This window comes from Emericellopsis atlantica (genome assembly GCF_019669845.1).
Source record: "Emericellopsis atlantica unplaced genomic scaffold F5Z01scaffold_12, whole genome shotgun sequence".
Lineage (NCBI taxonomy): Eukaryota > Fungi > Ascomycota > Sordariomycetes > Hypocreales > Bionectriaceae > Emericellopsis > Emericellopsis atlantica.
In genome coordinates this window covers 490,398-514,654 of record NW_025764714.1, presented here as the reverse complement: position 1 = coordinate 514,654, position 24,257 = coordinate 490,398, and the positions used below count along the sequence as shown (strand labels likewise).

Sequence of the window (24,257 nt, the reverse complement as noted above, 5' to 3'; positions counted from 1 at the left end):
ACTGGCCCACTGGGATTCGTAAGTTGTTCCTGGCTGCCGGTGCTCATCCGCGTACCACCTCGCTTTGCCAAGGGCACAATCTCTAGCCTCTGCCTCTCAGGCTCTCGCCCAGATGACTTGGCAGCTGCGCCGAGGGCGGCGCACCCGGGTACACCTACCGTAATAGAACTCAATACGTAGAGCAGAAGCGGGAAGGGGCGCATTCCAGCAGCGATAATACGTACATCATTCATCAGCCCACGAGAGCCGGGGTCGATCCTTCAGTCCAGTTCAGAGCCAGACAGACGTCTGGAGTCTGGACCCCTTTATTTCCCCGAGCCCCTCGAGCCCTCATTCCGCCGGGGGGGTTCCATCTTCGTCCAGATCTAACGTTAATAAACACCACGCGTCGATCGCCAAACTGCGCTGCAGGCCGTCTCTAGGGACATCATTCATTAACCCACCACTGCCGTCGTCGTTGATGTCCAGGCGCGTATCATCGTTTCTTCCACTCAACATCCATCCCGCCCATTTCATCACTAGTCGCCATTCGCTTCAATTGCCCACCGCGTACCGCTTCGCAGCGCCGCCTCCTCGATAGCCTCAATCGCCAGCGCCGACTTGCCCCTGTCTTGCAACGGTCTCGTTCGCCTCGCCTGCGCGGCGAGCCGAATCGCTCGAGACTCTCGGGCCACAAAGAAATTCACATAAAATCAGACTACAAACGAATTGCCCATCATCATGGCACCGTTCTCGCGGACGGAGAAGTTCTTCGTCGCGCACTGCGCGTTGCTCGCCGTAACATTGGTGATAGCCGCAATCGTAGGGTTTTCGATGTTTTGGCTGGCGCGCCGACGGAACGACCCGGCGCGACAATGCCTCATCTGGGCGAGATTCGCCGTTGTCTTCTTCATCCTGTATGCCTCTGGTGACCCCTTTATCGTGAGATGGTATCGCTGACCCGGTTAGGTTCTGCTTCACCGAATTTTGCGCCGACGCCGTATGGATAGCCTTCTCTCGAGTCACACGCACAGCGAACGAAGATGGGTTCGTAACGGAAGACGAATACAACATGCTGGCGAAACTACGGCAAGCTAGTCTCGAGCTCTCGGCTGTTTCGCGCTTCACCGACTGCGTCCTCCTCATCTGCTGCTGGATGACCGTGATCCTTCTAGGGGTTGGCGTCAATATTGTCCGAACGGGCGAGCCATCTCGGCTCGACAAGCCCATGAAGATCGGCTCGTTTGCCTTGGCGGGCATCCTGGGAGGTTTGGCGATCGCGGAATGGGGCATCAAGATCCAGGCGCATGTGTCATTCGACACAGACTTGTACAACCTGGAAACGGAAGTTGGGTATTCTAGCTACCTCCTCAACGTGGCGACCAGGCTGGACTTTTCGTTCGTTGTGATCGCGTGGGCGCTCAGCATAGCGACGCTGGTGCGTTCGACGATGATCTGGCTACCGAGCCGGGTAGACAAACGGTTAGACTGGGTAGGTTCCCCTATGTGTTCTATCAGGCCATGAAACTAACCTGCTAGCCCCTGTTGTTCTTGATGCTCTGTTGCGGCGCACTGCTCTTCCGAACGACGTACGAGCTCATCTATCAGCTCAAGTTCACAGACTTTAACGACATCCTACATACGCCCCCAGAACCAGCATACATTGAGCTGATTGAGATTGTCTTTCATACCTGGTTGATCTTCGCCATTGTCGTCATGTTGCTTTCCTTGGCAGCAAAGAAGCGCGGCGGACTGTGGTCGACACAGCAACCCTTCTTGCACGGCCCGGAAGCGGGAGACGGTCAGGAGGCGGGAGACGGCCAGGACATACCTCTAGAAGATATGAATGTCGATCCGCCAGCGTACTCTGCTGCCCCGGGCGCCAACAACGGACCCCCAGCTGGTGCCGCGCCGCCTGCAGCTGCCGAAGCGCCGGCGGCTCATCCGAATCCAGGACTAGCTGGACCAGAACCCTGGCAGCAGGCTGCACCACAGAACGAGCCCGCCGATGATGACCTCGTAGATGGTCTCGGTCTCGGCGGTACACCATCACGCTACCGACCACCTGTGCCCCAGGGTGACGGCTACAATTCCGGCATCGTAGCCCCTATGGTACCGGCAGAGGCGGAGGCAGGGCCCGCCGACGGGTACGGGATGGGGATATCGTCGCAACCACCGCCCGAGCACGAAGAAGTCATGGGGTTGAACCACCAGGCTGACGGCAGGCCGCCGATCTCTGAGACTTTGCCGTACCCGGAGAAGAACTAACCAAGGAGGCACAGGGGTTTTTCTTTTGGCGTTGCGTGTTTTCAGCGACAGTTTGGGAAGCACATACACTGGCGTTTGTCATGATACCAATGTTTGTTAGCTCTATTGGCGTTCTGCTTCTATGTTTATAGGTTGAGGTAATAGCAAACATGCGGACTGGATTAATCCAATTCTTCGACGTACTTTGCGGGCGCCACAAAGGGCCCGTCCTCTCCCAAGGTGCCAGCGACATATCTACATGCGTCAGTGTGAGGCCGTCCTATCAAGGGATGCGTATTTGCGAGGGCGTACTTGGTGTGGCTCCCGCGAGCAGCGAGCTGTCCCTTGCTGTTCTTGAATGTGATGGTCGTGTACGCCAGCGTCTTGCCAACTTGTGGCGGTGGTTAGCAGCTTGTAACGCGGCTCACAAAAGTCACTTACTCTTGTCACAAATGGCAGTGCCGGTGAGCAGGTCGCCAGCCTTGCCGCCAGGGCTCAGATATGACACTTGAGTCGGTTAGCTTGAATGAACCAGCGGTGCCGTGGGGCGTCTTCTTGCCGTTGAGGTCCGTCGTGACGCCTGTCGCGAAGCGTCCCGTCGATGCTACGGCCAGAGAGCCGCCCAGGTCGACCATGGCAGCGAGTGTGCCGCCATGGATGGTCTGCAGGCGATTCTAGGTCTTATTAGCTTTTCCTGTGCGAAGCACTGCGGTGGCTAGGTCAGGCCCACCGTGTGATTCTGGTGAATGTCCAGTTCGAAATCGACCCGGCCATTGGACGCGTCTGTGATGCGAAAGCGCTGCGCAGGTTAGTCCTTGGCCCTCGGGCGCGAGTCGCAATGCGAAGATACGTACATTGGCTCCGAGAAGGCTTCCAATGGTCAGAATTCTGTGTTTCGGCGAGGCATTGGGACTCACGTTGGCTCGAGGCCAGACTCCTTCATGAACGCGCGGAGCACCTATGGTCGGGTCAGCCTCGCGTGTCAATGTGCACTGCCACAGGTGTACTGACGCTCTGTGTGAACACTTTTGGAGTCAGGCGCTTCGACATGGTCGTCGGCTGTGTAACTGAGTTTGTCTAAACGGGTGAAAGAAGGGCTGAGTGCATTTCCATGAGCTCTATAGACTCTATAGCCGTGGATTGCCGAAGGAGCATTTCGAGACGGTTACTGAAGGTTTGCAGGCAACAGGATCAACGTGAAAGGAATTCATTATATTGTTTAAAGAGTTTGAGATTTAGGTATCACTCAATACGTTTCTATTGGTAACATTTACAATGTATGAGTAGTGAATTACGCTCAACATCTTGAGTACTCCCAGTCGCGACGCCGACATGTCCAAGGTACCCGGTACCAGGTGTGGTGCGAGACATGACGTCCTTATCGCGCTGTCGATAAGAGTTCGATAAGCCGTGAACTTCTGACGGCTCGTGCACCTTGAACTTCACGCCATGTCAAACATCGTCACCACTCCGTTCATATCCCACCAGGCGCATTTCTCCCGCCGTACTCAGACCATGCCATAGCACCACCTCAAGGCCTGACTGACATACGAATCATCAGCCGCCACCATGTCAGTCAGCACGGCACCCTCGCTCCAGCTCACGGATTACCTGGAGAAGCTTCCAGGTACGACCTTTCGGAAGCTCTACCAGCAGCCCTCGACGGCGTTTGCCATCTTTCGGCGCATGCTGCCCCAACTCGGTAGGCCAACAAACGTCCTCTTTAGATTCGTCATGATGCTCATTGCCAGCCAAAACATTTGTTATGCGCATGCTCTTCATGCCCAAGCCGATGCTCCTCCATGATCTCGAGCTCTGGGTGCGACCCGATGCGAAAAGGTGGCCATTTCCCTCTTTTGCTTGCGCGCCGAGGCACAGCCTCTGACTGGAGACAGGCAAAAAGATCAGGCACTCTCGATACTGCAGGCATTCCACATTGTCCACATCACCGCGCCGTCCCGCGACAGACCGCAGGAGATGCAGCTCTCCCCCAACTTCAAAACTTCGATGCGCCTCGCGCTCACCGGCGGGGGCACACACCAATCGTTTGGTGTTCCGTCCAATTTGACCGTCCCGACCGAAATCGACATCAACTTCCTCGATCGATACGCGAAGAAGAAGTGGGAGGACATTTTGCACTTTGTGGTCTCTTCCGTGGGCTACAAGTCCAGCGCAGAGGCCAATGGCCCGAACAAGAGCGTGAAGGAACTCATCATCTCAGGGCGGCTCGTCGATCGACGTCCAGGAGGCGGCATCGGCATCACGCAAGCAGGCTTCACATTCCTACTTCAGGAAGCCAACGCACAGGTCTGGACGTTGCTTCTACTGTGGCTTGAGGCAATGGACAACAACCGCGAAGCCGGCTTGGAGGCGGTCGACATGCTGTCCTTTCTATTTGTCCTGGCCAGCATGGAACTTGGTCGAGCGTACGATACAAACGCCCTGACGGAACAGAGGCGGAATATGCTCCCGTCCTTAGTCGACTTTGGCCTTGTGCATGTCCCGCATCATAAGAGATCCATGTTCTTCCCGACCAGGCTGGCGACGACGCTCACATCCGGCTCCAGCTCGAGCCTGCGCTCCATCTCCGAGGGCGTGACGGCCGCGACAACAGCAGTCCAGACGTCCGGCGGGCCCCTAGGCTCGACCGAAAAGGGCAGCGTCGTCGTCGAGACGAACTACCGCGTCTACGCCTACACCCACTCCACGCTGCAGATTGCTGTCCTCGCCCTGTTCTGCAAACTCACCTCCCGCTTTCCGGACATGGTGGCCGGTCGCCTGACACGCGCCTCGATCCGGCAAGCCATCAATTTCGGCATCACGGCCGATCAGATCATTGCGTACCTCGCGGCCCACGCGCACGAGCAGATGCACCGCACCGCGCTGCAGACCGCCAAACCCGTCCTGCCCCCGACCGTTGTTGACCAGATTCGCCTCTGGCAGCTGGAGAATGAGCGCATGAAGACGACCGTGGGCTTCCTGTTCAAGGAGTTTGAGGATCACAAGGAGTACCTCGCGATCGCCGGGTTCGCCGAGGAGATTGGCGTGCTCGTATGGCGGAGCGACAAGACGGGCATGTTCTTTGCGAGCAAGCACGAGCAGATCAGGGACTATCTGCGGATACGCAAAAAGGCAGAATGAGGAAAGACTTGGGTTCTTCGGGCCAGGCGTTTTTGTTTTTGGTTACCATCGGCTTCATGTCACTCGAGAGTGTGGGCGTGCACTTGGATTGTACAGGCGTTTTACATTGATTATGGACTCGCGAGAGTACGAGGCTAGAAGGAAAAAAAGGTACCAAAATTTCCGAATAACGCCCAAGCTAGTTGCCATGCAGACGATCATTGCCACCCTCATACGGTGTATCATCCCACCGAGGGTCTTTGGTCTTCCTCCAAGAGTGCCTCCAAAACGCGGTTTCACCTCCCTTCGAGAGAGTGAATCATCAGCCCACCGAATCGCTTGCCTTCAAACAACCCATGGCACCTCACATAGGCCGAGGCACCGGTCCCCTTTCAGTTGCGACCCTCTTCGCACTGCGACCCGATGCGGCGGCCTCCTTCAACGAGGACAAGCTTCGCCTGCCGCTGCCGATCCACTTTGATATCTTGTTCTCCTGATGCTGTGCCTGGGATGTCCTTTGTACGCGTTTGTAGGGAAGCAGGTGCGGCTGCTTGTACTTTTGCGCATAGGCCTGCCGCCACTCCTGCAGCGACGCCTTGGCCTCCTCGGTAGAGCACATGCACTCCAGGCGGCGAAAGACTCTTTGTAGAATTTCTTCTTGTTCGGTTGCTGGGTCTCGGGGATTTGTCGATAGACCTGCGCCCTTTGGTCTCGTGGTAGGATGTGCCGTCAGGGGATGATGCGTTTCTGGAAGCGCCGTCAATGTCGATGGCAAGCCGGTTCCGGCATCAGTGGCCTGCAGAGCTATGTGACCAGGCGGTATTGGAATCAGAGCTTGGGTGGAAAACTTGTCAAACAGGGACATGAATCTGCCACTCCAATATGCGGAAGGCATCGCGTCACTGACAATGTAAGGATCAGGCTCAGGTGTGCGCGTGGCCGGGCAGCTTTGCGGAGAGCCCGCCTCGATGGCCGGTGCGGGAGACGCAAGAGGCGAAAATGAGAGCACAATTGTGCTCTGGGACGAGAGAGATGCTTTCGACGCCGTTGTCTTGAGCGGTGTGGTAGTCCTCAGGGATGATCGTGATATCGAAGTCTTGAGTTCGTGGAGCACGTTCATCGTCCTCGAGCGAGGGAGATTGCCTGAGGAGGTCTCGTGAGGCTTCTAGCCGCGACTTCCCTCGGGAGGCATGTTCTCATCCTGTGGGAGCGCAGAGTCGAACCTGGGCAGCGCTGTGAGGGTGGCGCTGGGTCGGAGGGCTGGGCAGACAAAGGCGCGAGGCGACGTGCTGAATGCTGGCATGCGCAACTTTGGAGGCGTGCGTAGGAGAGACGTCGAGGAAAGCGGCAGATTTGTTGCCGATCCAAGGCCGAGCGGCGAGGAGGATGCTGACCGGGGATCTGGCCGGCGTATTGCCACGTTCTTCCTGACGCTGGTGCTTGATGGCATAACGCTGGGGATTTTTGGCGAGACGCAGTCGTTGATCGCGTCGACCATGATCAAGGTCTCGCTACGCGAGAAATCAGGACCTCGAGAGTTCTTGACGGGACCCATGGGGGATGTTATGTGAAGTCGAGGAGCCTTTCTTCGGATGCCAAAGCGTGTTCTTGTTCTGGGAGGCCTGGAGCCATGAGAGCCGATTCGTGCGTCCATTGCAAAGGGTGCACGTTTCACGTATCCCGGAAAGAGAGTGTTATTGTGCAAAGCACGCACGGCATGGCGAGAGACAGACGCGTCAATGTGGAAGACGCGATGTGGCCCAGCGCTATCGGATAAGGAGAGGTGGATGAGGCGGTTGTTTACAACAAGAAGGGACGACCCGTCATGGTCAGCTGACAGCACCATATATTGGGTGACGTTATTGGATACAGGTAGGTCAGGTATTCACGAAACTGCCGCGTCCTCTCTCTTTTCTGCCTACTTATTACCACCTACTACACAATGCACATATCGCACATTCAGTCACCCCCCAACGTCACCAGGCTTACTATCTTCGCCGGCTATCATCGAATCTCCGTTGGGCCGCAAGTGTTGCTCAACATCGTGTCGATTTGAGAGCTGGCCGACGGCCGATGGCAGTGAGTAGCACATTAATGTATCCTGTCCAAACACTGATCGCAATGATCCTCAAGGGCATACACGGCGACACCGTACTCACTCGACAAAGTCGCTAGCGCTAACAAGCAAAATCTAGCTACCTATTGTTTAGCTACTATGGATGAGTGCCAGTGCTAAGGTATATAGACCTCTCCATGGCCCTGTATAGACTTCAGGTGGCTTAATGATGCTTATAGGTTATATTAAGTATTGTCCGATATTAGCACTACCTCTGCTAAGAATATTGCCTTCCAAGACAGTCCAGCGCTGGCGACTTTGTCGAGTGAGTACGGTACTAGGCTTCTAATGCTTGCAACCCTTCTTCCACCGCCTGATGATAATCTCAGCAGCCTGCAGATAGCAAATGTCAGTGACCACAGCCTTTCAAGAGCAGAAACCAGGGGAAGCCGGGGATCTCGTACCTTCTCGCCAATGGCGTACGCCGTCGTGGTCGTGTGGGCAGCAGGGACAGTAGGGATGATGGAGCAGTCAGCAACACGGAGACCTGAGATGCCGTAGACGGAGAGACTCGAGTCGACGACGCCGCCCTTCTCGCGGGGGAGCATGGCCGCCGTGCAGCAGGGGTGCATGAGCGACTGGATGACGGTGTCCTTGACGTACTCAATGAGGGCGTCGTGCTCCGTGACGTCGGCACCGGGGGCGACCTCGACGGCGCCCAGCTCCTGCCACGTGTCGGTGGCGTAGAGCCTGCGGAAGTAGTCGACGTAGGTGGCCATGATATCGAGGTCAATGGGGTTGGCACCAGTGGCGTAGTTGACGATGGGGGTGGCATCGTGGTCGGTCGAGTTCAGGACGACAGAGCCGCGGCTGAGTGGCTTAAGGAGGAAGGCCGTCCCTGGGCCCGTGTGGAAGGGCATCTCGAGGATCGGGTGCTCCGGGTGCTCCAGAGCCTGGGCGATGATCTCGAGCTGGGCGAGGTAGCCCTCCTGGACGGTCTCAGTGGCGCTGGCGGGCAGGTACTGGAGAGCAGAGCGGTCCTCGATCTGGGCTCGGATGTTGGCGACAATCTGCTCCCACGCGGGTGTGACGTTCTGGAGGGCAGCGTAGGCGGCCGTGTTGCCCATGGCGAGGGTGTATGGGCCACGCGCGGGACGCTCACGGAACTGGGCGACAGCCTCGGCCGCGTAGGTCGCGTTGTTGATGACCTCGGCCTCGTTGGGGAGAGGAGCATCGTACGAGTAGGTCAGGGGGGTGCCACAGTGGTCTTGGAAGTTCTGGCCAACACCAGGGAGGTCCTGGACGAGCTCGATGCCCTCCGACTTGAGGTACTCGGCAGAGGCGACACCGCTGCGCTGGAGGATCTGGGGCGTGTGGATGGCACCGGCCGACAGGACGACCTCGCGCTTGGGGCGGATGGTCTGGACCTCGCCACCGGCGACGGGGCGGAACTCAATAGCGGGAGGGGCCTTCTCGTCCCTGTCGACGATGAGGCGCGTGACCTTGTGCTCGACGAGGAGGTCAAGGTTGGAGCGCGAGTCCGCGATCCTGGTGTAGTGACCGACACCAGCGTGGGATCGCTCGACAGTCTCCGAGTTCTGGGCCGAGGGAACCCAGCAAACGCCATGCTTGTCTCCGTTGTCACAGCTGACGGGTGTCTCAAGACCAAACTCCTCATATGCCCGGCGCGCAACCTCTGGAGGGAAGTTTAGCTTCTTTGTCATCAATTAGTGTGTCAGTCTGGGGGACACATACGCTGGACAGGCCACTGGAAGGGCGGGAAAGAGGCTTCGATCGAGTCGCCGTCGTAGGCAGAGGCATCCCAAGTGTAGCCGTGCTCCTCAACAAGCTCATCGCTGGGCTCGGTGAGAAACAAAGACTAATAACATTGTTAGCAAGGGTAAAAGGATCCGGTATCAGGGGAGATTGGGCAAGGACTCGCCTTCTTGAACGCGGGGCCAAAGCTCTCCCAGTCCCATTTGTCAGGGCTGTCGTCGAACTGAGGGCTACCAAGACGCGCCCACTCGTCGTAGTCGTGCCTGGAACCACGGTCCAAGAACTGCCCGTTGACGGCAGATCCTCCGCCAACAGTCATGCCAAGGATGACGGTGGCAGCGCGGTTGTTGACGCTGGCAACAGGAGGGGAGCTGATGACCAGGCGGCTGGCACCACGGCCATCTTCGGGCGGGTCGTAGTAACCGACGGTCCCCTCTATCTTGCCATACTCGATGACCAGAACGGTCTCTGGTACGGGGGAGCGTCCATGTCAGCTCGCAGGCCACATGGCAAACATTGAAAGGATTCACGACTCACTCTTGGGGAAGGCAGCCGAAACGCGATCGGCGACGGTCAGACCGGCGGTACCACCACCAATGACAACAAAGTCATACTCATCCCGGAGCTCGGTGACCTGCCTCGTGGCAAGCCTGTGGGCGTGGCGGGGGAGGGCCTCAACTACACCGAGGATGCAGGCGCCGATTGAGAAGGCCTTGAGGAGACGCATGGTTGTCTTGGTCGGGGGAATATGGGACACGAGGATGGGTGGTGTATAAAGAGAATGAATACCCGACAGGAGAGCAGATGCAGTTGCTACTCTTGGGAAAGACGAGCTCAGAGAAGAAGAAGAGGAAAGATTATCGCGACTCTCTCTTATATCCTACCGGGACCCGGTCCCTACGCGTGCGCTCGAACGAACGGAGACACGACAGACCCGAGAGATCCCCGGCAACGTGGGAAAGCTCGCCGGCCATGGGCCATGGCCACGCTAGGTGGGATTTGTCACGCATGAGTGATGGGCCACTTTGATTAAGAGCAGGCCCAATGGCCTGTCGGACGGTGGCGTGACGGTGATGTGCCCCGTCAAAAGAACTTGGTAGCTAGCTGGCTGACTGCTGGACCCCTTTCCAGGTCTGCTTGACCCTTTCGTGGTTCCTCCCTGGAGGTGCAGGCTCGGCTGCAGCAATGATGAGAAGGGGCAAGGGTAAGGATGCCAAGCCGTCTGTGTATTTATGCTTGCGTGGATAAATGCGGATGATTCTCCGGACCCCTATGCTAACCTATTAACCTTACGCTCCCCCCTGTCTTCTCGTTCCTGGCCAAGACTCACAGTCTCACTCTCACACGACTGCGACCCTGGGCTTTCGGCCTCGTCAAAATCTCTGTGCTGATCTCTTCCTCGTCAAGACAGGACAGGCTGATCCACGATCGCAGAAGTTGCGGGGATGGCCTCGAGGGTTGAGCAACTTGACCGATCTTGCGCACGATTTGCGACAGCTCATGGTTGCCAGGTGGTCCTGACTCCTGCTCTTTTAGTGAAAAGAAAACAAAAAGACCTTCATCCCTTTCCCCTCGATCTTATGCTTAATATAAAGTGCCGGATTGTTGTCTCCTTTCTACAGCAGAGATCTTGGCAGTAGCCTGCAGCCTACAGGGCATCGAGGGCGAAAAGGGCGCTGATGCGTTCTGGCCTCTGCCAGCTGAAGGATCCCAGGTCAGGGACGCTCCCCGACGAATCGCTACTGAGCACGCGGAGAAGGATGCAGGTCAGGTACCACGCCTTGCCAGGGTTCCCTCTCGACTGCACGCAATATGGTCCGGGGCATCGCGAGGTTCAGTCCGGGGGGTGTTTGGATTCTTCAACGCCGCCCCCTGTGATCAGGGCTGGACTTGCCACTCCCTCCCTACACGTACTTGACTGCTCCCGATATTAGAATTCCTGGCCCGGGACTTGACAAGAACCCCACGGACGCCGCTGTCTTCCACCTTTTGCTCATTATCAGCTCTTCCCGACAGCGTGCTTTGACGATGAGCGCCTTCGAACTCGTTGCCCGCGCGTGGGCGCCCGGGACGGACTTCCCGGAGCCGGCCAAGCTGAACTGGCTCTACCATCTGGGTCTTGCGGTCATCTGCATCCTGTGGACTCTGTCGCTCCTCGTTGTCGGCCTCCGGCTATGGGCGCGATGGACGTCGAAGCAGATCGGCGTCGGTATGTCTCCTGAAGCCAAGGAAGGGAGAGAGAAGGGCCTGAATAACGTGTCTTGATCCAGATGACTACCTCATGGTTGCTGCCATGGCTGTCAACACTGGCTGGTTCTATACATTGATCATGTGTAAGTCGGAGACGCTGAAGAGAGACTGACTTCCCTGCGCAGACTAACAGGTGTGTCCTTTGCGAATAGATGTCAAGTCGTGCTACGTCGGAATCCATTACTGGGACGCGCCGGAGCTCTCGCTGGATCAGCAAAGCAAAGCCAAGCTGTACGAGTGGCTGATTATTCTGCTGTACCACCCCATCCTGGGCTTCGTCAAGGCGTCGGTCCTGTCCTTCGACCAGCGGTTGACGGGCGTCCACAAGCCGATCCGCTACACAGTCTACGCTCTCCAGGCCGTCAACGCCGGTTGCATGATCTCCATCTTCTGCGTCACCCTCTTTCAGTGCAGCCCCATGTCGCTCAACTGGACGCCCGGTTATAGGCGCAGCTGCATCGACAACGTCAGCTTCAACTACGCCTACAACGGCATCGTCATCGCCACCGACATTGCTGTGTTGGCCGTGCCGTTTTGGGCGTTTGTCGGTCTGCAGCTGCGGACTCGACTCAAGGTCGCCCTCCTCTGTGTCTTTGCTCTCGGTGGACTGTAAGTTGCTGCAAAAAAGAAACAACGAAAACCAAAGAATCTGCTTGCTAACCTGCGGGTGAAAACTAAACAGTGTCACGGTCGTCTCCTGCATTCGTCTCGTCCTCCTGGTGAACTGGTTCAACCAGTTCTACGCGGGTCTGGGCTCCAAGGACATCTACTACTCCTTCGGCTGGGCCGTCTCGCCCATCGAGTGCAACCTCGCCATCATCGCCGCCTCCATCCCTGCCCTCTGGCCGCTGTTCCGCCAGGCCTTCCCCAGCATCTTCTCGGATCTCAACTCGTCGTACCAAGGCCACGCGCAGCCAGCCAACACCAGCCGCGCGACCGGCTTCCGCTCCAACCTTGCCCGGCCCATGGGGGCGTCGCGCCTACACGACGACACAGACGATGGCTTCGTGATGAAGTCCATGCACGCCAACGGCCAGGTAGACTGCAGGGCCACCACGCCCACGGGGTCGCAGGACGGTATCATAGACGTCAAGGATGGCATCGTGCGCACCACCGACGTGGAGATGACCTATGAGGACACCAACAAGAACATGGATTACGGCCATGACCGCGACGAGTATGGGCGGAAGAAGGTCATGCGTGTCCTGTAAAGATCTTGTTCTGTTCCAAGGCAGAGTTGTGCTTAAATGCAGGATGTGCCCAATGTATACATGTGGACTCGCATCCCATGTATCCAACCCTCTGAGAACTTGTGGGATTAGGTTGGACGTGGAGAGAGCCCTCGACGACGATACAATCATCCATCACGGACATGATCTAGATACGATGGTTAGATAGCTTCTTCGCGAAAGACCTCTTTACCACGCCTTTGCTCTCGCCATGGAGGACTCGTCCACTGCTTCCCGCAACCCTCAACCTGCCCACCCCTTTATCCCAAACCTGAACACAACATCCCCCTCGCCTTTGGGTATAGCATGCCCATTCGCATCCCACAATGCCCTCTCCACAAACACAACCTGGCCCTCCCGATCCACGATCACCACCGTCTGCCGCTGCGTCCCATACATCCCCCTCTCGAAACCCACATCCTCATGGCTCTGCTCCCCTGTCACTACCCCGTGCTCCGGCGCCTCGGCCACGAGCTCATCATCCGTCGGCCACGTCCCCCTCCCCTGGGCCCTCGCCTCCTCCATCTCCGCCCTCTGCTTCGCCCCGCCCAGGGCGGGTATGAAGATGCTCGTCTTCAGATCCTGAATGTTCTCCGCCAGACTCCTGTCCTCGTGCCCCACGAGCGTATCCCGACTCAGATGCGCAAACAGCCTCTCCAGCAGCGCCCCCTCGGCCTTTTCGCCCTTGGCGGCTCCTTGAGTCCCCTCCACAATCTCGTCAAACGGCGTCAACCCATCCCTCAGCTTCGGCCACGTCCCGCCGTTCCGAAATGTCGTGTTCGTCAAGCCCCAGCACCGTCCCTGCCCCGCCGGCACAATGGGCACGTCACCCAGGGTATCCGCCCTATTCGACACAATAGCAAACCCATCCCCCCGTCGCGCCATCTTGCCACAGGCCATACTAAACCCGCCCACGCCCTTGACGCCCTCGCCCTCCTCCACGAGCCGGCGGACACTGTCGCCGATGTACTCGGCCGGCGGCTCCGAGAGGAAGCCCGTGACCATGCCGCCGCGACTCCGGCGTCCCTTGGGCGAGGGGCCAGCGGCGTCCACTTCGCGATAGTTGGTCAGCACGGCGATCTGCCCCGTTTCCGTGACACCGAGCCATGTGCCGCGCTCGGGACGGTGGAGGTCCCGCGACGAGAGGATGCGCGTTGTGTGGCCGTTGGTGGGCGATGTGTGCGTCCACCAGTGCGGGCGGGACGTGGGTCTGAGGATGAACTCGTCGCGGTTGTCGGCGAGGATGAGGGGGTAGTCTGGGTGCGACATGGATACAAAGACGATGCACATGTTGGCGGATGGAAGTGAGGAAATAGGTGAAGGATGGAGGTAGATGGTGTTGGTAGAGTGAAGAGGAAATGGCCTGATGAAGTGAGAGAGGCGGGCGGCTAGTGTACGTTGTAGGGTAGGTGGATTGATTGGCATGTGCTTGCATGCCACATGATCACACACGGAATCAGCGTAATTAGAAGAGAAAGTATGAATCTATCTGTATATTATTCTATATTGATTAGTATGTTTTTGAGCCGTTCACGGCTTGCAAAGGGCGTTATGCACGGAAAACCCATTCTACCCGCATTAAATCTATATGTAGGCACGTTTCACGCTTTGACGCAGCATTTATCGCTTGTTGTAGTTGACAAAACGGCTCTGCGACTCGTTAGTATCCGTTTTTTTTTGAATCAACGCCGGGGAGAACTTACCGCAAGCAGCAGGATGAGCAGGTTGCTGCCCATGAAAGCCGCGTAGATGCCGAGATCCCTCCAGCGGTGGTCAAAGGAGATGTTGAGGCGCGTGTAAAAGTCGTCGCCGACGCGGAAGGCGCAGTACTCGCAGTCCTGGGTGCTGTTGGAGACGAGGTAGCCCGGGCCGCCGTTGCGGAAAAAGGGCTCCATGTACTCGCCGCAGTTCATGTCGCTGGGCGCCGTGAACAGGTTGAGCTCGCCCTGGCGGCACTTGACCGAGATGCCGTGCAGCGCGGTCGACACGGTGCCGCCGATGAGGCGCGTAAAGGGGTCGAGCTGGTACAGCCAGGCCTTCCAGAAGCCGGGCATCTGCGGGTACGGAATGGTGACGCCGCAGAAGAGGGCAAACGTGATGATGATGAACGGGTCGAACTGCGCCGAGATGCGCGGCGACGGCGTGAGCGACGCGTTGGCCTGGCCCAGGGAGATGGCAAAGATCTCCGTGATCAGCACCATGAAGAACTGGTACCCGGCGCGCGACGACTCGGTCTGGAAGCCCGGCATGTAGTACAGGGGCAGGAAGAAGACGACGGCGCACATGATGGAGTAGGGCATCTCGGCGAGCGTGATGGCCGTGACAAACGTAAAGGGCGAGTACATCTTGGACGACTGCTCACGGAAAAAGATGGCCCGCTTGATGTGGAACATGACCTCGACCTGCGTCATGATCAGGGCTGGCAACACCGTGATCTGGAACATGACAAAGACCTTGTTCTGCAGCGAGGCGCGCGAGTCGTCCAACTGCAGGTACGTGAGGCCCGTGATGATAGCAACGGCGGCGTGGTTGAAGAGGCGCGTAAACAGGTAGTTGGGCGACCGCCAGAAGGAGCGGAACATGCGGCGGCATACCACCTTGAGTTGGTGGCTTACCGGCGAGGCGTACTCCTTCTCCAGAGACGCGTCGGTGCCTCTGGCCACGGCGAGCCTCTCCTGGCGCATCTGCTGGATGACCGTCTTGGTGTGGGCCAGCTCGGGACTCTCGTCCCAGATGTCACCCCAGTCACGGTCACCGACGCGCGGCGCGGAACCAGCACCAATAGCCTCGAGCATGAACTCGGCGACGTTGTCCGTGGGGCGGGCCTCGGCACCGTGGCGCTTGAGGTACGAGCGCAGAACGTGCGCATCCTTGCCAATGTCGCCAAAGTACACGGTGCGGCCACCACGCTCGAGCAGCAGGAGGCGGTCAAAGTTCTCAAACAGGGACGCGTTGGGCTGATGGATGGTGCAGAGAATGGCCTGGCCGGCGGCAGCGAGCTTCTTTAGGAAGCGCACAATGTTGTAGGCGCTCTGGCTGTCGAGGCCGGATGTGGGCTCGTCGAGGAAGAGGAGAAGCTCCGGCTTGGCCGCCAGCTCGACACCAATCGTGACACGCTTGCGCTGTTCGACAGTTAGACCAGCCTCCGGGGTACCAATTAGGGCGTCGGCAATCTCCTCCATCTCGAGCAGCGAGATGATTTCCTCGACATAGGCGTGGCGTTCGGCAATAGGGGTCTCGTACGACTGGCGCAGGTCGGCGGAGAACCGGAGGGCCTCGCGCACCGTCTGGGTGGGCTCGTGGAGGTCAAGCTGCTCGGCGTACGAAGTGGAACGCTGGAACTGCTTTCCAGGCTTTGTGCCGTCGACCAGGACGTCACCGCTGATGACACCGATATTCTTGCGGGAGGCGAGCACATCCAGAAGAGTGGTCTTGCCGGCACCAGAGGCACCCATCAGCGCGGTCAGCTCACCGGGCTTGACGTATCCAAACACGTTGTTCAGAAGACGGCGGGTGCCGCCGGGGACGGGCACGTCGTAGCAGAGATCCTCCCAGGTGAGGACGGCCTCGGACTTGATGAGGAGCTCGGAGCCGCTCTCGTTGGACTTGTCGGCACGGCGCGCCTTGCGCTTCTCCGCCAGGGCCGCGTTCAGCTGCTTGCGCTCCTTGTTCTCCTTGGAGAAGACCTTGGCCGCGTTGCCACCCATGCCAAACTTGACAAACTCGCCGAGCACAACGTTCATGATGAGGAAGAAGACGATGAGCGACATGATGATGCCCCAGTTGCGCCACAGGTCCTTGGGGTAGTACGAGTACGTCTGCGAGATGTAGGCGGATCCGTCGATGAAAGTCGAGCCGGCCGAGGAGCCGGCGAGAGTGCAGACCTGGTTCTCAATGTTGTCGTACCCGGGGCCCGAGGGGATCAGCGAGTCGGCCGTGCACTCCATGTTGATGCGGCCAAACTCGTTCATCATGAGGGCGCTGAACGACAGACCCAGCACGTTGACCCAGTAGATCCAGCGGAGCCAGACCTGCTGCGCGTCGTACTGGATCAGATAGCCCGAGGTGGTGACAAAGAGGGTGATGACGATGACGGCGAACTTGATGGCGTAGTCAAAGTCCGGGCTGAGACAACCGATGATACGGAAGAAGAGCGTCATGGCAATGTTGCCCGAGAGGATCATGAGGTAGAAGGTGAAAAAGGCACCCGCGTCGCGCACGAGACCGGTCATAAAGTACACGATGATGGAGAAAACCATAATCTCAGAGGCGGCAAAGGCCTGGTCGACAATGATCTGGCCGATCCACAGGGCGGACGGACGGTGGAACGCGTACGCCTTATGCTTGTTGACAATGGAGCGGCCCATCATGGTGCTGGCGAGCTCGGAGAAGGCCTGGAAGGCGTTGAACAGGAGGGCGACGAAGAGCAGACCGCCCTTGCTGAAGGCGCTGGCGGAGGTCTCGGGGAGATTCAGGTACAGAGTGCCGAGGACGATGGCGATGATGATGGAGCGCAGCCAGGAGACGGTCAGGTTGAAGCGATCCTGAATCTTGAGCGTGAACTGGCGCTTCATCAGGGCCCAGACCTGCAGGTGGAAGCCGACCTGGTAGGGGGACTTTTTGGACGCGCTGCGCTTGCTCTCGGCGACGGCCACCTCAAAGTCCTGGTGCGCGGCCTTTTGCTGCTCGAGGGCGGCCTTGTACTCGGCCATCTCGGCCTCGTTGGCCTTTTGCTGGTCCGACTGGCGGAACGCCTCGAGGAGCGTCTCGGGGCTGTGGGGCGCGTTCTCGGGCGAGCGTCCGGGGGCGTACTCGCGCTCGAAATCGTCGGTGCAGCCGGTCACGTAGTCGGGTGTCGTCTGGCGCGGACGCGGGTTGAAGCCGAGGCCCTCGAAATAGGCACGCGCCGTCTTGGCCGGGCCAAAGTAGACTTGGCGGCCCTCGTCGATGACCATGACCTTGTCGAAGAGTTCAAAGATGTTCTCGGACGCCTGGTAGAGCGAGACAAAGGTGGTCGTCTTGTACAGGTTGGTCTGCACGCGGAGCGACTTTGTAAAGTCGAGGGCGGTACTGGCATCGAGGCCACGGGTACTGTTATCCCAGGACAGGATGCAGCCCTTTGTGATCATCATCTCGGCGATAGAGACGCGCTTGCGCTCGCCACCAGACACACCGCGCACAAAGGCGTCGCCGACAATGGTCTTGCGCGTGTGCTCAATGTTGAACATCTTGAGCAGCGTGGTGATGACGTGCTCCTTGAAGTCGGCCTTGGACATGTTGCCGGGGCGCTTGTTGGGCATCTTGGTGTCGAGCGCAAAAGCCAGCGTCTGCTCCACGGTCAATGTCGGGTGGTGCAGGTCGTCCTCGGCGTTGTACACAGCCTCGCCTCGGTAGCGGCCAAACTCCTCCGCAGTCCAGGGGCCGTAGAGAACCTCGCCAGTCACGCTGGTGTATCCGTATCGCTGGTTGGCGATTGTTTTGAGGAAGGTCGTGCAGCCGGATCCGGGCTTGCCAAGGACGAGGACCATCTCTCCGGGCTTGCAAACACCCTGGAAGTCGTGGAGAAGCGTCGCCTCGACAGGCTTCTTACCAAGTCCGAACAGCTTCATGGCCGGCGTGATGTAGTCGAAGAAGCTGATGAACGCATCTGGGAACGTGGGGACATAGTTGGCCCGACCTCCAAGCCCCTTGACCGTAAGGCCGTCCCAGTAAGCACCAATGTGCTTGTTCTTGATACCAGCCTCGTTCTGCGAGTCAAGGTCACCACGCAGGGCACCCTCGAGGTCGAAGACGGAGCCCCCGTCGTCCGAGGCGGAGGGGTCCGACACGTTCTTCTCCGGGTCGACCATTTCTCGGCGGCCGCTGCGACGGCTCGCACGCGAGACACCGGTGAACTCTCTCTGCAGCTCCTGGAAGTCGGCCTCGGCCTGCTCTACTGAGATACCGGAGCGAGTCCGGGCAAGTTCGCGCGAAGTGCGCTCTGCGGCCTGCTGTGCCTTTTCATCCTCGTGCTCTGCAGTGGACACGGACTCCTGGTAGGTTGCTGGTGCCTCGATTTCCTCGGCAGGGTGACCAGCGGCCACATTGGCTTCGGCGCGCTGAAAAGCGTCGGCCATGACCAGTGCAAGTGGTTTCTTGACAACTAGTTACTTGTTTGGTTTTGAAATACGGTATGATCTTGCGCCCCAACAATTGTTTTGGAATGCTTGGTGCGGCTCCAGTCGCTAGATAGGAGGCCGCCGAACAGACACGGGAAGAGGGAAAAGGAAAGAGAAAGGAATGTAGGCAAAATCGAGCCAAGGAGTGACAAGAGGGTAGAAAGTTCTGGGCAGGATCAGATAATAAGTAGCGAAGGCACTCCGTATATGCTCCGGTGGGAAAAAAAAAACTTGGCCCAGACGAGCGAGAGGTTGACGATCACCGGTGGGGGGCGTTAAAAGCCGGCGCCTCTCCTCTGACTCCTTTCAGTCTTCAGTCTCCGAGATGTCGTGGAGCATATGCGCAGCAGGGGGTCCTCTGTCGCGTCGGATCGCCCTTGTACATGCGTACGTAGCCTTGCGTGCGCCTCAGATTGCGGCGGGCAGCATTATAAATCAACTCGGCGCGACCCTTGCACGATTTATATAATTCAGCCGGCTCTGCCTCTGGCGCCGTGGTGCGTGCGTGCGTATCAGTGCTCCAGGATGGACCTTTGTTGAATGGACCTTTGCATGCGGAGCTTGGCATCTCTAAATCCGCCAGCGTCTGTCCACCGGGGTCCCCACCCTACTCTGCTCCCTTTGATTCATGTTTGACCGTATGTCATCTCGAATCTGTCGCAAACCTTCTGGTCGGCCCCGTGCAGGACGGACGGCAGGCTCGCCTGCATGTCTGCAAATCGTGTACTCCGTACGGCGGATGAGTGAAGATGAATCATATCATATCGACAAGGCAGTCGACCAAGCATGTCCTGACAGGCTGGCTGCCCCTCTTATTGCTGATGAATTAAAAGTGGTCGGGTAAGATTCAGGACGGTGGGGCCAACAGGCTGCCCTCGAGTCAATGTGGCGGCAGCGTCCTCCAGGCTCCAGCAAGCGTACATATGCTTCGATTGACCATCATAAAAGTATGCGTTCATTCATCAGCGTACGTTCCTCCATCTCCAGTCTCGCGCGCTTGCAGACGTCGGACGGACACCAGTGATGTTTGTGGTCCCCTTTCAGTCGGTTTCCCGTTCACGCTTCAAACTTCAAAACTTCCCCACGTCCACTGTGTGGCACTGTTGGTCGGTCGGTTGCTTCCATCTATCCATCCATCCATCAACCATTGTTCATTCAATAGGCATCCATTCCTCTACACAGGTGAATGCTAGGCAGCTATGGCGGTCGGTCCGCAAGCACTGCGTGTCGATAGATATAATAGTGAGTCGCTTGTTTATCGTGGTGAACATTGTCCGTCGCAAACAAAGTGCGGCCAGCTCCGGCTAACGCCTGAGGAAGCCTTTTTTCGTGACCCTAGCGGCTGAAAGGCACTGAGACACACGGCCGAATCCCGCACATGGCGTCCTTCGCCGGCCAGTCAGACGGCCTGCGCGTATGCGAGATCACCGGAATCCTTACCCCACCAGCAAGCCAGGCCCCCTTGCTGATGGCATTTCTCACGTTGACTCATTTCGAGTCTTCGACAGTTCGATTCCTTTTCTCGGGTCGTTCGTTGCGAAGGCTCTCCAACAAGTGAAAGTATCCGCAAAGTATCCGCGTCAGCGTGCAGTGGGTATCTTACCGTATTGGCACCCTTTTTTGTGGCCCGATGCGCCTGGAAGCCGCTTCGAAAAAGAAAAGACAGGTCGCAACGTGGGCAAGACAAACGCCAGGTGCTTCATCGGCTCGTCGAGAATGGACCAAATTCGGCCGAACGCTCGCCTCGTCGTTCACCCACCGGCGATCCCAAGGACCCAAAGTGATGTATCTCTCCCATGTAATGCACTTGCGATTCTGCGTGACGGATGATAGAGGGCGCCTGGGAGTATGACTGATGGATCAACAAAGAGTGCGATCTCGGTATGTATGACAGCCCCCGACGCAGTGTCGCAACATCTCACTGGGCTGTACGGCAGGCCCGCGACGATATACCCAGCAGAAGCATGGTTGTTGCACGCGCGCGATGGCCCACACCGGCTTCGGGCACACGTCGACGCGCTTCATACATACATCAGCCCTATGTATGTGTGCAATTGACGCCCGACGCTCATCTGCCGGCCACTGAGTTCGTCATTGCGGTGGTACATGTGCGGGGACCTGCCTCGGCGACGCACACGCCACCACTGCTGCGATGCATTTGCATATCAGGCCGGTAAGTTTGGGTGCTTCCGTGATAGGTCAGGTGTTGATGCCTTTTGCATACTATGTGGTTGAGTCAGATGCCTAATCCTTCGCGAAGTGGTGAAGCGAGCTCCGGGAGCTCTCAAAGCCAAAGAGGGTGTCGTCTTGCCAGCAACATGTCGCGTTCACAGCTTCTCGAAAGAGTACAGTTCGACACGTTGATCATCGGCTCCCATGACTGGAAGTCGCACAACCTGCTCTTCTCGCTTCGCCCAGCCATTATTCGCCAAAAGCGCGAAAACTTCATCTTCCGACGAATGGCGCGGCTTGGTTGCCATGAACAATCTCGTAGGGCCTTTGCCAGAATGCGCAGCATTCATTTCGTGCAATGCAGATAGCGTCCCAACCAAGGCAGGTAGCACGTCCACATTGTACGTGCAGTCGCTGAACATGATGAGATCCCAGTACCGAGCCTTGACGGCCGATCCAAAGTGACCGTGGCGACCTTGTTCCCAGTCGAGACTCTCAAAATCGAGGTTGATGCCCGGCTCTGTAGACGCACGTTCAATGTTGGCTCGCACTTGTTCTTCGGCATCTTGCAGGTCGGTCATCAAGACAGTGCGCTCATGTTCGGTTGAAGACCTGATCTGGGCCGACGCCGCAGCGAACCCGAGCCCTAAGAGTCCGACGCCGCAGCCGAGTTCGAGGATGTTGAGGGGCTTGGAAGATGCCAGCACATCCGTGATCGCTCTCAAGCATTCTCCTCGGCTTGATCGCGTCACCGTCCTCTGTGCCGTTTCAGCCAAACCACACACGGCAACAATCCCACCGTCCCAGACGTGCCGGGCCAAGCTTTTGGGCTCGCCGATATCTTCAACAATTTGTAGCGATGGGGTATGAGAACCATCGCCCAAGTCAAGCTTGCGCACAGAAACCTCTTGGCCATGCATGTTGCCGTCAAGTGTCAGGAACAGCGGCATGACAAGACCAGTCTTCTTCTCGGGATCAAGGACGTCTTTGGCGGACCTGGCAGAGTGCTCATCCGCAACACTGATACAAATCTCCACTGCCCTCCCACAGTCAATGGCGGCGGACACCATCATGGAGCTGAAGCCTTGCTTGAGGACTCTGTGGCCGGGCTTCCAGAATAATTGGCCATTCTTGGTGAGCGGCACCGTGATGGTTTTGGAGGCTGTGGGCAGTGCGGCTCGAACATTGATCTCTAGTGGCTCGTCCGGGATGAGGAGCGAGTCACCTAGATCGGTCGAAATCACAAAGAGCAGCTCAAATTGACGTATCTTGCCGACTTTGGAAATTTTGGGCGGCCGAAGGCAGCGAATGTAGTGCATGTTGATGATTCGAGTACGGCCGCGCTGACTTGATAGCGCAGAGGAGATGTGCCACCGCCAGAATTTCTGGTAGATGTCACCAGAGACTTTTTGACGTGTAGAATAAGAGAAATATGTGGTGAAAGGGGAGTGAAGATGAAGGCCGTGCACACCATCTGCTGGACTCTGGAGCCTGAATTCGTTGACGGGCAAAATCTCAGTGAGGGCAGGTGCGAACCGTGCGAGTCGCGACTGCATTGAGTGATTAGTCATCGATTCATCGCCCACGAACTGGGTCCTCCAGGCTCCTTGAAGTCTTCAACCAGACATCATCTCAGATAAAGACGCGCTTCTCATCAAGACGTCGCGACTCTTTGCCGGGGATTGACCCATGCGAGCGCTCGCTTCGGCAGAGCTCCTGGGAACAACAGTACATGAGGTGGCAATGCACAGAAGAACGAGTGCTTTCATGTTTGAACCTCATTCGTCAATACTTGGCTCCTTTTACCATTTACGAATCCTCTTTCCTGCCTCTTTCCACCGGAAATCCAAGGACTGGTTACGACGACCCCGTGCCCTTCAATCCTTCCAGAAAACGTCGGCGAATGTCCTTGGCGTGCTCAATGTTCGCCTTTGCACGTTCTCGCGAGTCCCTGGCCCGCCTCTCCAGCCAGACGTTCCTATCCTTCACAAAGGCTTCCATCCTTTCCTTGTGCTGCTCCACCATGGCTGCTCTCTTGGGGTCAAGAGACTCCAGCGCAGGCGGCTTGGGATGCTCGCCAGCCGGGAAGTCGGGCTTGCGTGGGATTCGCTCCTCCACCGGTAGAATATCGAGCCGGGGCCCCGGCAGGGTCTGGTACCAGTACGCCGTGGTCGACCAGTCGTCTCGGAGGTGGTTCGCGTGCCCAGTCTCCATCGTGACGCGGATCTTCTTGCTGAACCGGACAGGGTCGGCGAGGTGCCACCGGTAGCTGACCTGGTGGTTTGGGACGTCTTCCTCGTGGATGATGGTGCCGCAGAAGGGATAAGCGTTCTTCTGCATGCCCCATCCCTGGCTGAAGTAGTCCTCGCCGCCGGTGCCGTGCATCGAGGGCGGCCAGGTGTCGTCGTCGATGAAGATCATGTCGTCGCCCTCGCCCCACCATGTGCCCTGGAAGTGGGCGACACTTTGGTTGCAGCCAATGTACTGCCCGGCGCCCTCGGTCTCCAGGATCACATAGTTGCCTTTGCCATCGAGATTGGGCACCTGCGTTTCCAGGCTGTTGGTCTGGACGCCCTCGGGGGCCCAGCCGTTGGTCGGGTTCTCGCGGCGCCAGTTGGCATGGAAGAAGAGGGTATCATTGCTCAACGGCTCCGGGAACAGCTCGTAGTCAATGTAAAAGTACTGGATGTAGGCCTGGTCATTCTGGTTCTCAATCTCGATGCGAGCGCGCTTGTTGAAGGGCATCGGCAGGTAGCAGTTGAAAGCCGCTGCGCCGCCAAATTTCTTCTCCTCGGACGGCTTGACGGACACGGTGAATGGGAGGGACTGAAAGTTGGCTGCCATGGAGTGGCCCAGGCAGAAGAAATCACCAATGGGGGCCAGAACGTTGGGGGTCTCCGAGTCGTCCCAGTACATCTTGATGAGGACTTTGCGGTAGTAGTCTGGGTCGCTGACTTCGTAGTTGAGGCCGAGAGCATTGTGCACCTCCATCATCGCCACGCCCGACTTGGAGTATGGGATGAGGCCAGGTCCGACAATACGACGGCACGTCTGGACGAACCACAGGTGGGTGATGGTCCCTGGACCCTCGATGTCAGCTAGAACAGCCGTCTCCCCGGGTTGGATGACCCAGGCATCTTCGTTCAGGCCGCTTTGATCCCAGCTGGAAACGCGCCCAGTACGCGCCGTCTTCAATTTGGCGGCGTTGCTGAGAAGATCTCCGCCTAGCGAGGAGATGGGGTTGCTCATGGTTTCGAATACTTTGTGGTC

The 24,257-nt window shown here is 57.8% G+C and overlaps 10 protein-coding genes across 10 annotated transcripts; 3 read left to right on the top strand and 7 right to left on the bottom strand.

Annotated features, from left to right (window-relative positions):
• Window positions 1-618: 618 nt before the first annotated feature.
• Window positions 619-2,682, top strand: F5Z01DRAFT_92720 (uncharacterized protein). Its single transcript, XM_046267223.1, has 4 exons — window positions 619-896; window positions 949-1,471; window positions 1,519-2,485; window positions 2,539-2,682. Exons 1-3 carry the CDS (start codon window positions 721-723, stop codon window positions 2,245-2,247), a joined length of 1,428 nt encoding a protein of 475 aa, XP_046118671.1. The 5' UTR covers window positions 619-720; the 3' UTR covers window positions 2,248-2,485; window positions 2,539-2,682.
• F5Z01DRAFT_654748 (HotDog domain-containing protein) lies at window positions 2,339-3,500 on the bottom strand. Its single transcript, XM_046263441.1, has 8 exons — window positions 3,238-3,500; window positions 3,144-3,184; window positions 3,081-3,096; window positions 2,957-3,025; window positions 2,786-2,900; window positions 2,668-2,733; window positions 2,539-2,617; window positions 2,339-2,481 (listed from the first exon to the last, which is right to left on the bottom strand). Exons 1-8 carry the CDS (start codon window positions 3,274-3,276, stop codon window positions 2,409-2,411), a joined length of 498 nt encoding a protein of 165 aa, XP_046118670.1. The 5' UTR covers window positions 3,277-3,500; the 3' UTR covers window positions 2,339-2,408.
• F5Z01DRAFT_92177 (transcription factor Tfb2-domain-containing protein) lies at window positions 3,477-5,539 on the top strand. Its single transcript, XM_046267220.1, has 3 exons — window positions 3,477-3,928; window positions 3,978-4,065; window positions 4,122-5,539. Exons 1-3 carry the CDS (start codon window positions 3,796-3,798, stop codon window positions 5,365-5,367), a joined length of 1,467 nt encoding a protein of 488 aa, XP_046118669.1. The 5' UTR covers window positions 3,477-3,795; the 3' UTR covers window positions 5,368-5,539.
• A 171-nt stretch (window positions 5,540-5,710) lies between these two features.
• Window positions 5,711-6,466, bottom strand: F5Z01DRAFT_673889 (uncharacterized protein; the record flags this gene model as incomplete). The annotated part of the gene is made up of 1 exon (XM_046264987.1): window positions 5,711-6,466. One exon carries the CDS (start codon window positions 6,464-6,466, stop codon window positions 5,711-5,713), a length of 756 nt encoding a protein of 251 aa, XP_046118668.1.
• Window positions 6,467-7,747: 1,281 nt separating this feature from the next.
• F5Z01DRAFT_686640 (GMC oxidoreductase) lies at window positions 7,748-10,300 on the bottom strand (the record flags this gene model as incomplete). Its single annotated transcript, XM_046265986.1, has 6 exons — window positions 9,716-10,300; window positions 9,345-9,646; window positions 9,158-9,281; window positions 9,055-9,098; window positions 7,867-9,030; window positions 7,748-7,795 (listed from the first exon to the last, which is right to left on the bottom strand). Exons 1-6 carry the CDS (start codon window positions 9,903-9,905, stop codon window positions 7,748-7,750), a joined length of 1,872 nt encoding a protein of 623 aa, XP_046118667.1. The 5' UTR covers window positions 9,906-10,300.
• A 712-nt stretch (window positions 10,301-11,012) lies between these two features.
• F5Z01DRAFT_92364 (uncharacterized protein) lies at window positions 11,013-12,801 on the top strand. Its single transcript, XM_046267221.1, has 4 exons — window positions 11,013-11,387; window positions 11,449-11,511; window positions 11,581-12,037; window positions 12,111-12,801. Exons 1-4 carry the CDS (start codon window positions 11,207-11,209, stop codon window positions 12,637-12,639), a joined length of 1,230 nt encoding a protein of 409 aa, XP_046118666.1. The 5' UTR covers window positions 11,013-11,206; the 3' UTR covers window positions 12,640-12,801.
• Window positions 12,802-12,900: 99 nt separating this feature from the next.
• F5Z01DRAFT_673885 (NRDE protein-domain-containing protein) lies at window positions 12,901-13,947 on the bottom strand (the record flags this gene model as incomplete). The annotated part of the gene is made up of 1 exon (XM_046264986.1): window positions 12,901-13,947. One exon carries the CDS (start codon window positions 13,945-13,947, stop codon window positions 12,901-12,903), a length of 1,047 nt encoding a protein of 348 aa, XP_046118665.1.
• Window positions 13,948-14,135: 188 nt separating this feature from the next.
• On the bottom strand, window positions 14,136-19,108 carry F5Z01DRAFT_91925 (BMR1-like protein). Its single transcript, XM_046267215.1, has one exon. It carries the CDS (start codon window positions 18,771-18,773, stop codon window positions 14,340-14,342), a length of 4,434 nt encoding a protein of 1,477 aa, XP_046118664.1. The 5' UTR covers window positions 18,774-19,108; the 3' UTR covers window positions 14,136-14,339.
• Window positions 19,109-21,142: 2,034 nt separating this feature from the next.
• Window positions 21,143-22,306, bottom strand: F5Z01DRAFT_673883 (UPF0665 family protein c; the record flags this gene model as incomplete). Its single annotated transcript, XM_046264985.1, has 1 exon — window positions 21,143-22,306. One exon carries the CDS (start codon window positions 22,304-22,306, stop codon window positions 21,143-21,145), a length of 1,164 nt encoding a protein of 387 aa, XP_046118663.1.
• A 538-nt stretch (window positions 22,307-22,844) lies between these two features.
• Window positions 22,845-24,236, bottom strand: F5Z01DRAFT_621830 (uncharacterized protein; the record flags this gene model as incomplete). The annotated part of the gene is made up of 1 exon (XM_046261224.1): window positions 22,845-24,236. The coding sequence occupies one exon, from the start codon at window positions 24,234-24,236 to the stop codon at window positions 22,845-22,847; it is 1,392 nt and encodes a 463-aa protein (XP_046118662.1).
• Between the last annotated feature and the right edge of the window lie 21 nt (window positions 24,237-24,257).

Coding starts and splice junctions, on each gene's coding strand:
- F5Z01DRAFT_92720 (XM_046267223.1), top strand. CDS start 721: ATGGCACCGTTCTCGCGGACGGAGAAGTTCTTCGTCGCGCACTGCGCG. Junction 897..948: donor GCCGTTGTCTTCTTCATCCT/GTATGCCTCTGG, acceptor TGACCCGGTTAG/GTTCTGCTTCACCGAATTTT. Junction 1,472..1,518: donor TAGACAAACGGTTAGACTGG/GTAGGTTCCCCT, acceptor CTAACCTGCTAG/CCCCTGTTGTTCTTGATGCT.
- F5Z01DRAFT_654748 (XM_046263441.1), bottom strand. CDS start 3,276: ATGTCGAAGCGCCTGACTCCAAAAGTGTTCACACAGAGC. Junction 2,901..2,956: donor ACATTCACCAGAATCACACG/GTGGGCCTGACC, acceptor AATAAGACCTAG/AATCGCCTGCAGACCATCCA. Junction 2,482..2,538: donor GCTCGCGGGAGCCACACCAA/GTACGCCCTCGC, acceptor TGACGCATGTAG/ATATGTCGCTGGCACCTTGG.
- F5Z01DRAFT_92177 (XM_046267220.1), top strand. CDS start 3,796: ATGTCAGTCAGCACGGCACCCTCGCTCCAGCTCACGGATTACCTGGAG. Junction 3,929..3,977: donor GCGCATGCTGCCCCAACTCG/GTAGGCCAACAA, acceptor GCTCATTGCCAG/CCAAAACATTTGTTATGCGC. Junction 4,066..4,121: donor GTGCGACCCGATGCGAAAAG/GTGGCCATTTCC, acceptor GACTGGAGACAG/GCAAAAAGATCAGGCACTCT.
- F5Z01DRAFT_92364 (XM_046267221.1), top strand. CDS start 11,207: ATGAGCGCCTTCGAACTCGTTGCCCGCGCGTGGGCGCCCGGGACGGAC. Junction 11,512..11,580: donor GTTCTATACATTGATCATGT/GTAAGTCGGAGA, acceptor CTTTGCGAATAG/ATGTCAAGTCGTGCTACGTC. Junction 12,038..12,110: donor GTCTTTGCTCTCGGTGGACT/GTAAGTTGCTGC, acceptor AAAACTAAACAG/TGTCACGGTCGTCTCCTGCA.
- F5Z01DRAFT_91925 (XM_046267215.1), bottom strand. CDS start 18,773: ATGGCCGACGCTTTTCAGCGCGCCGAAGCCAATGTGGCCGCTGGTCAC.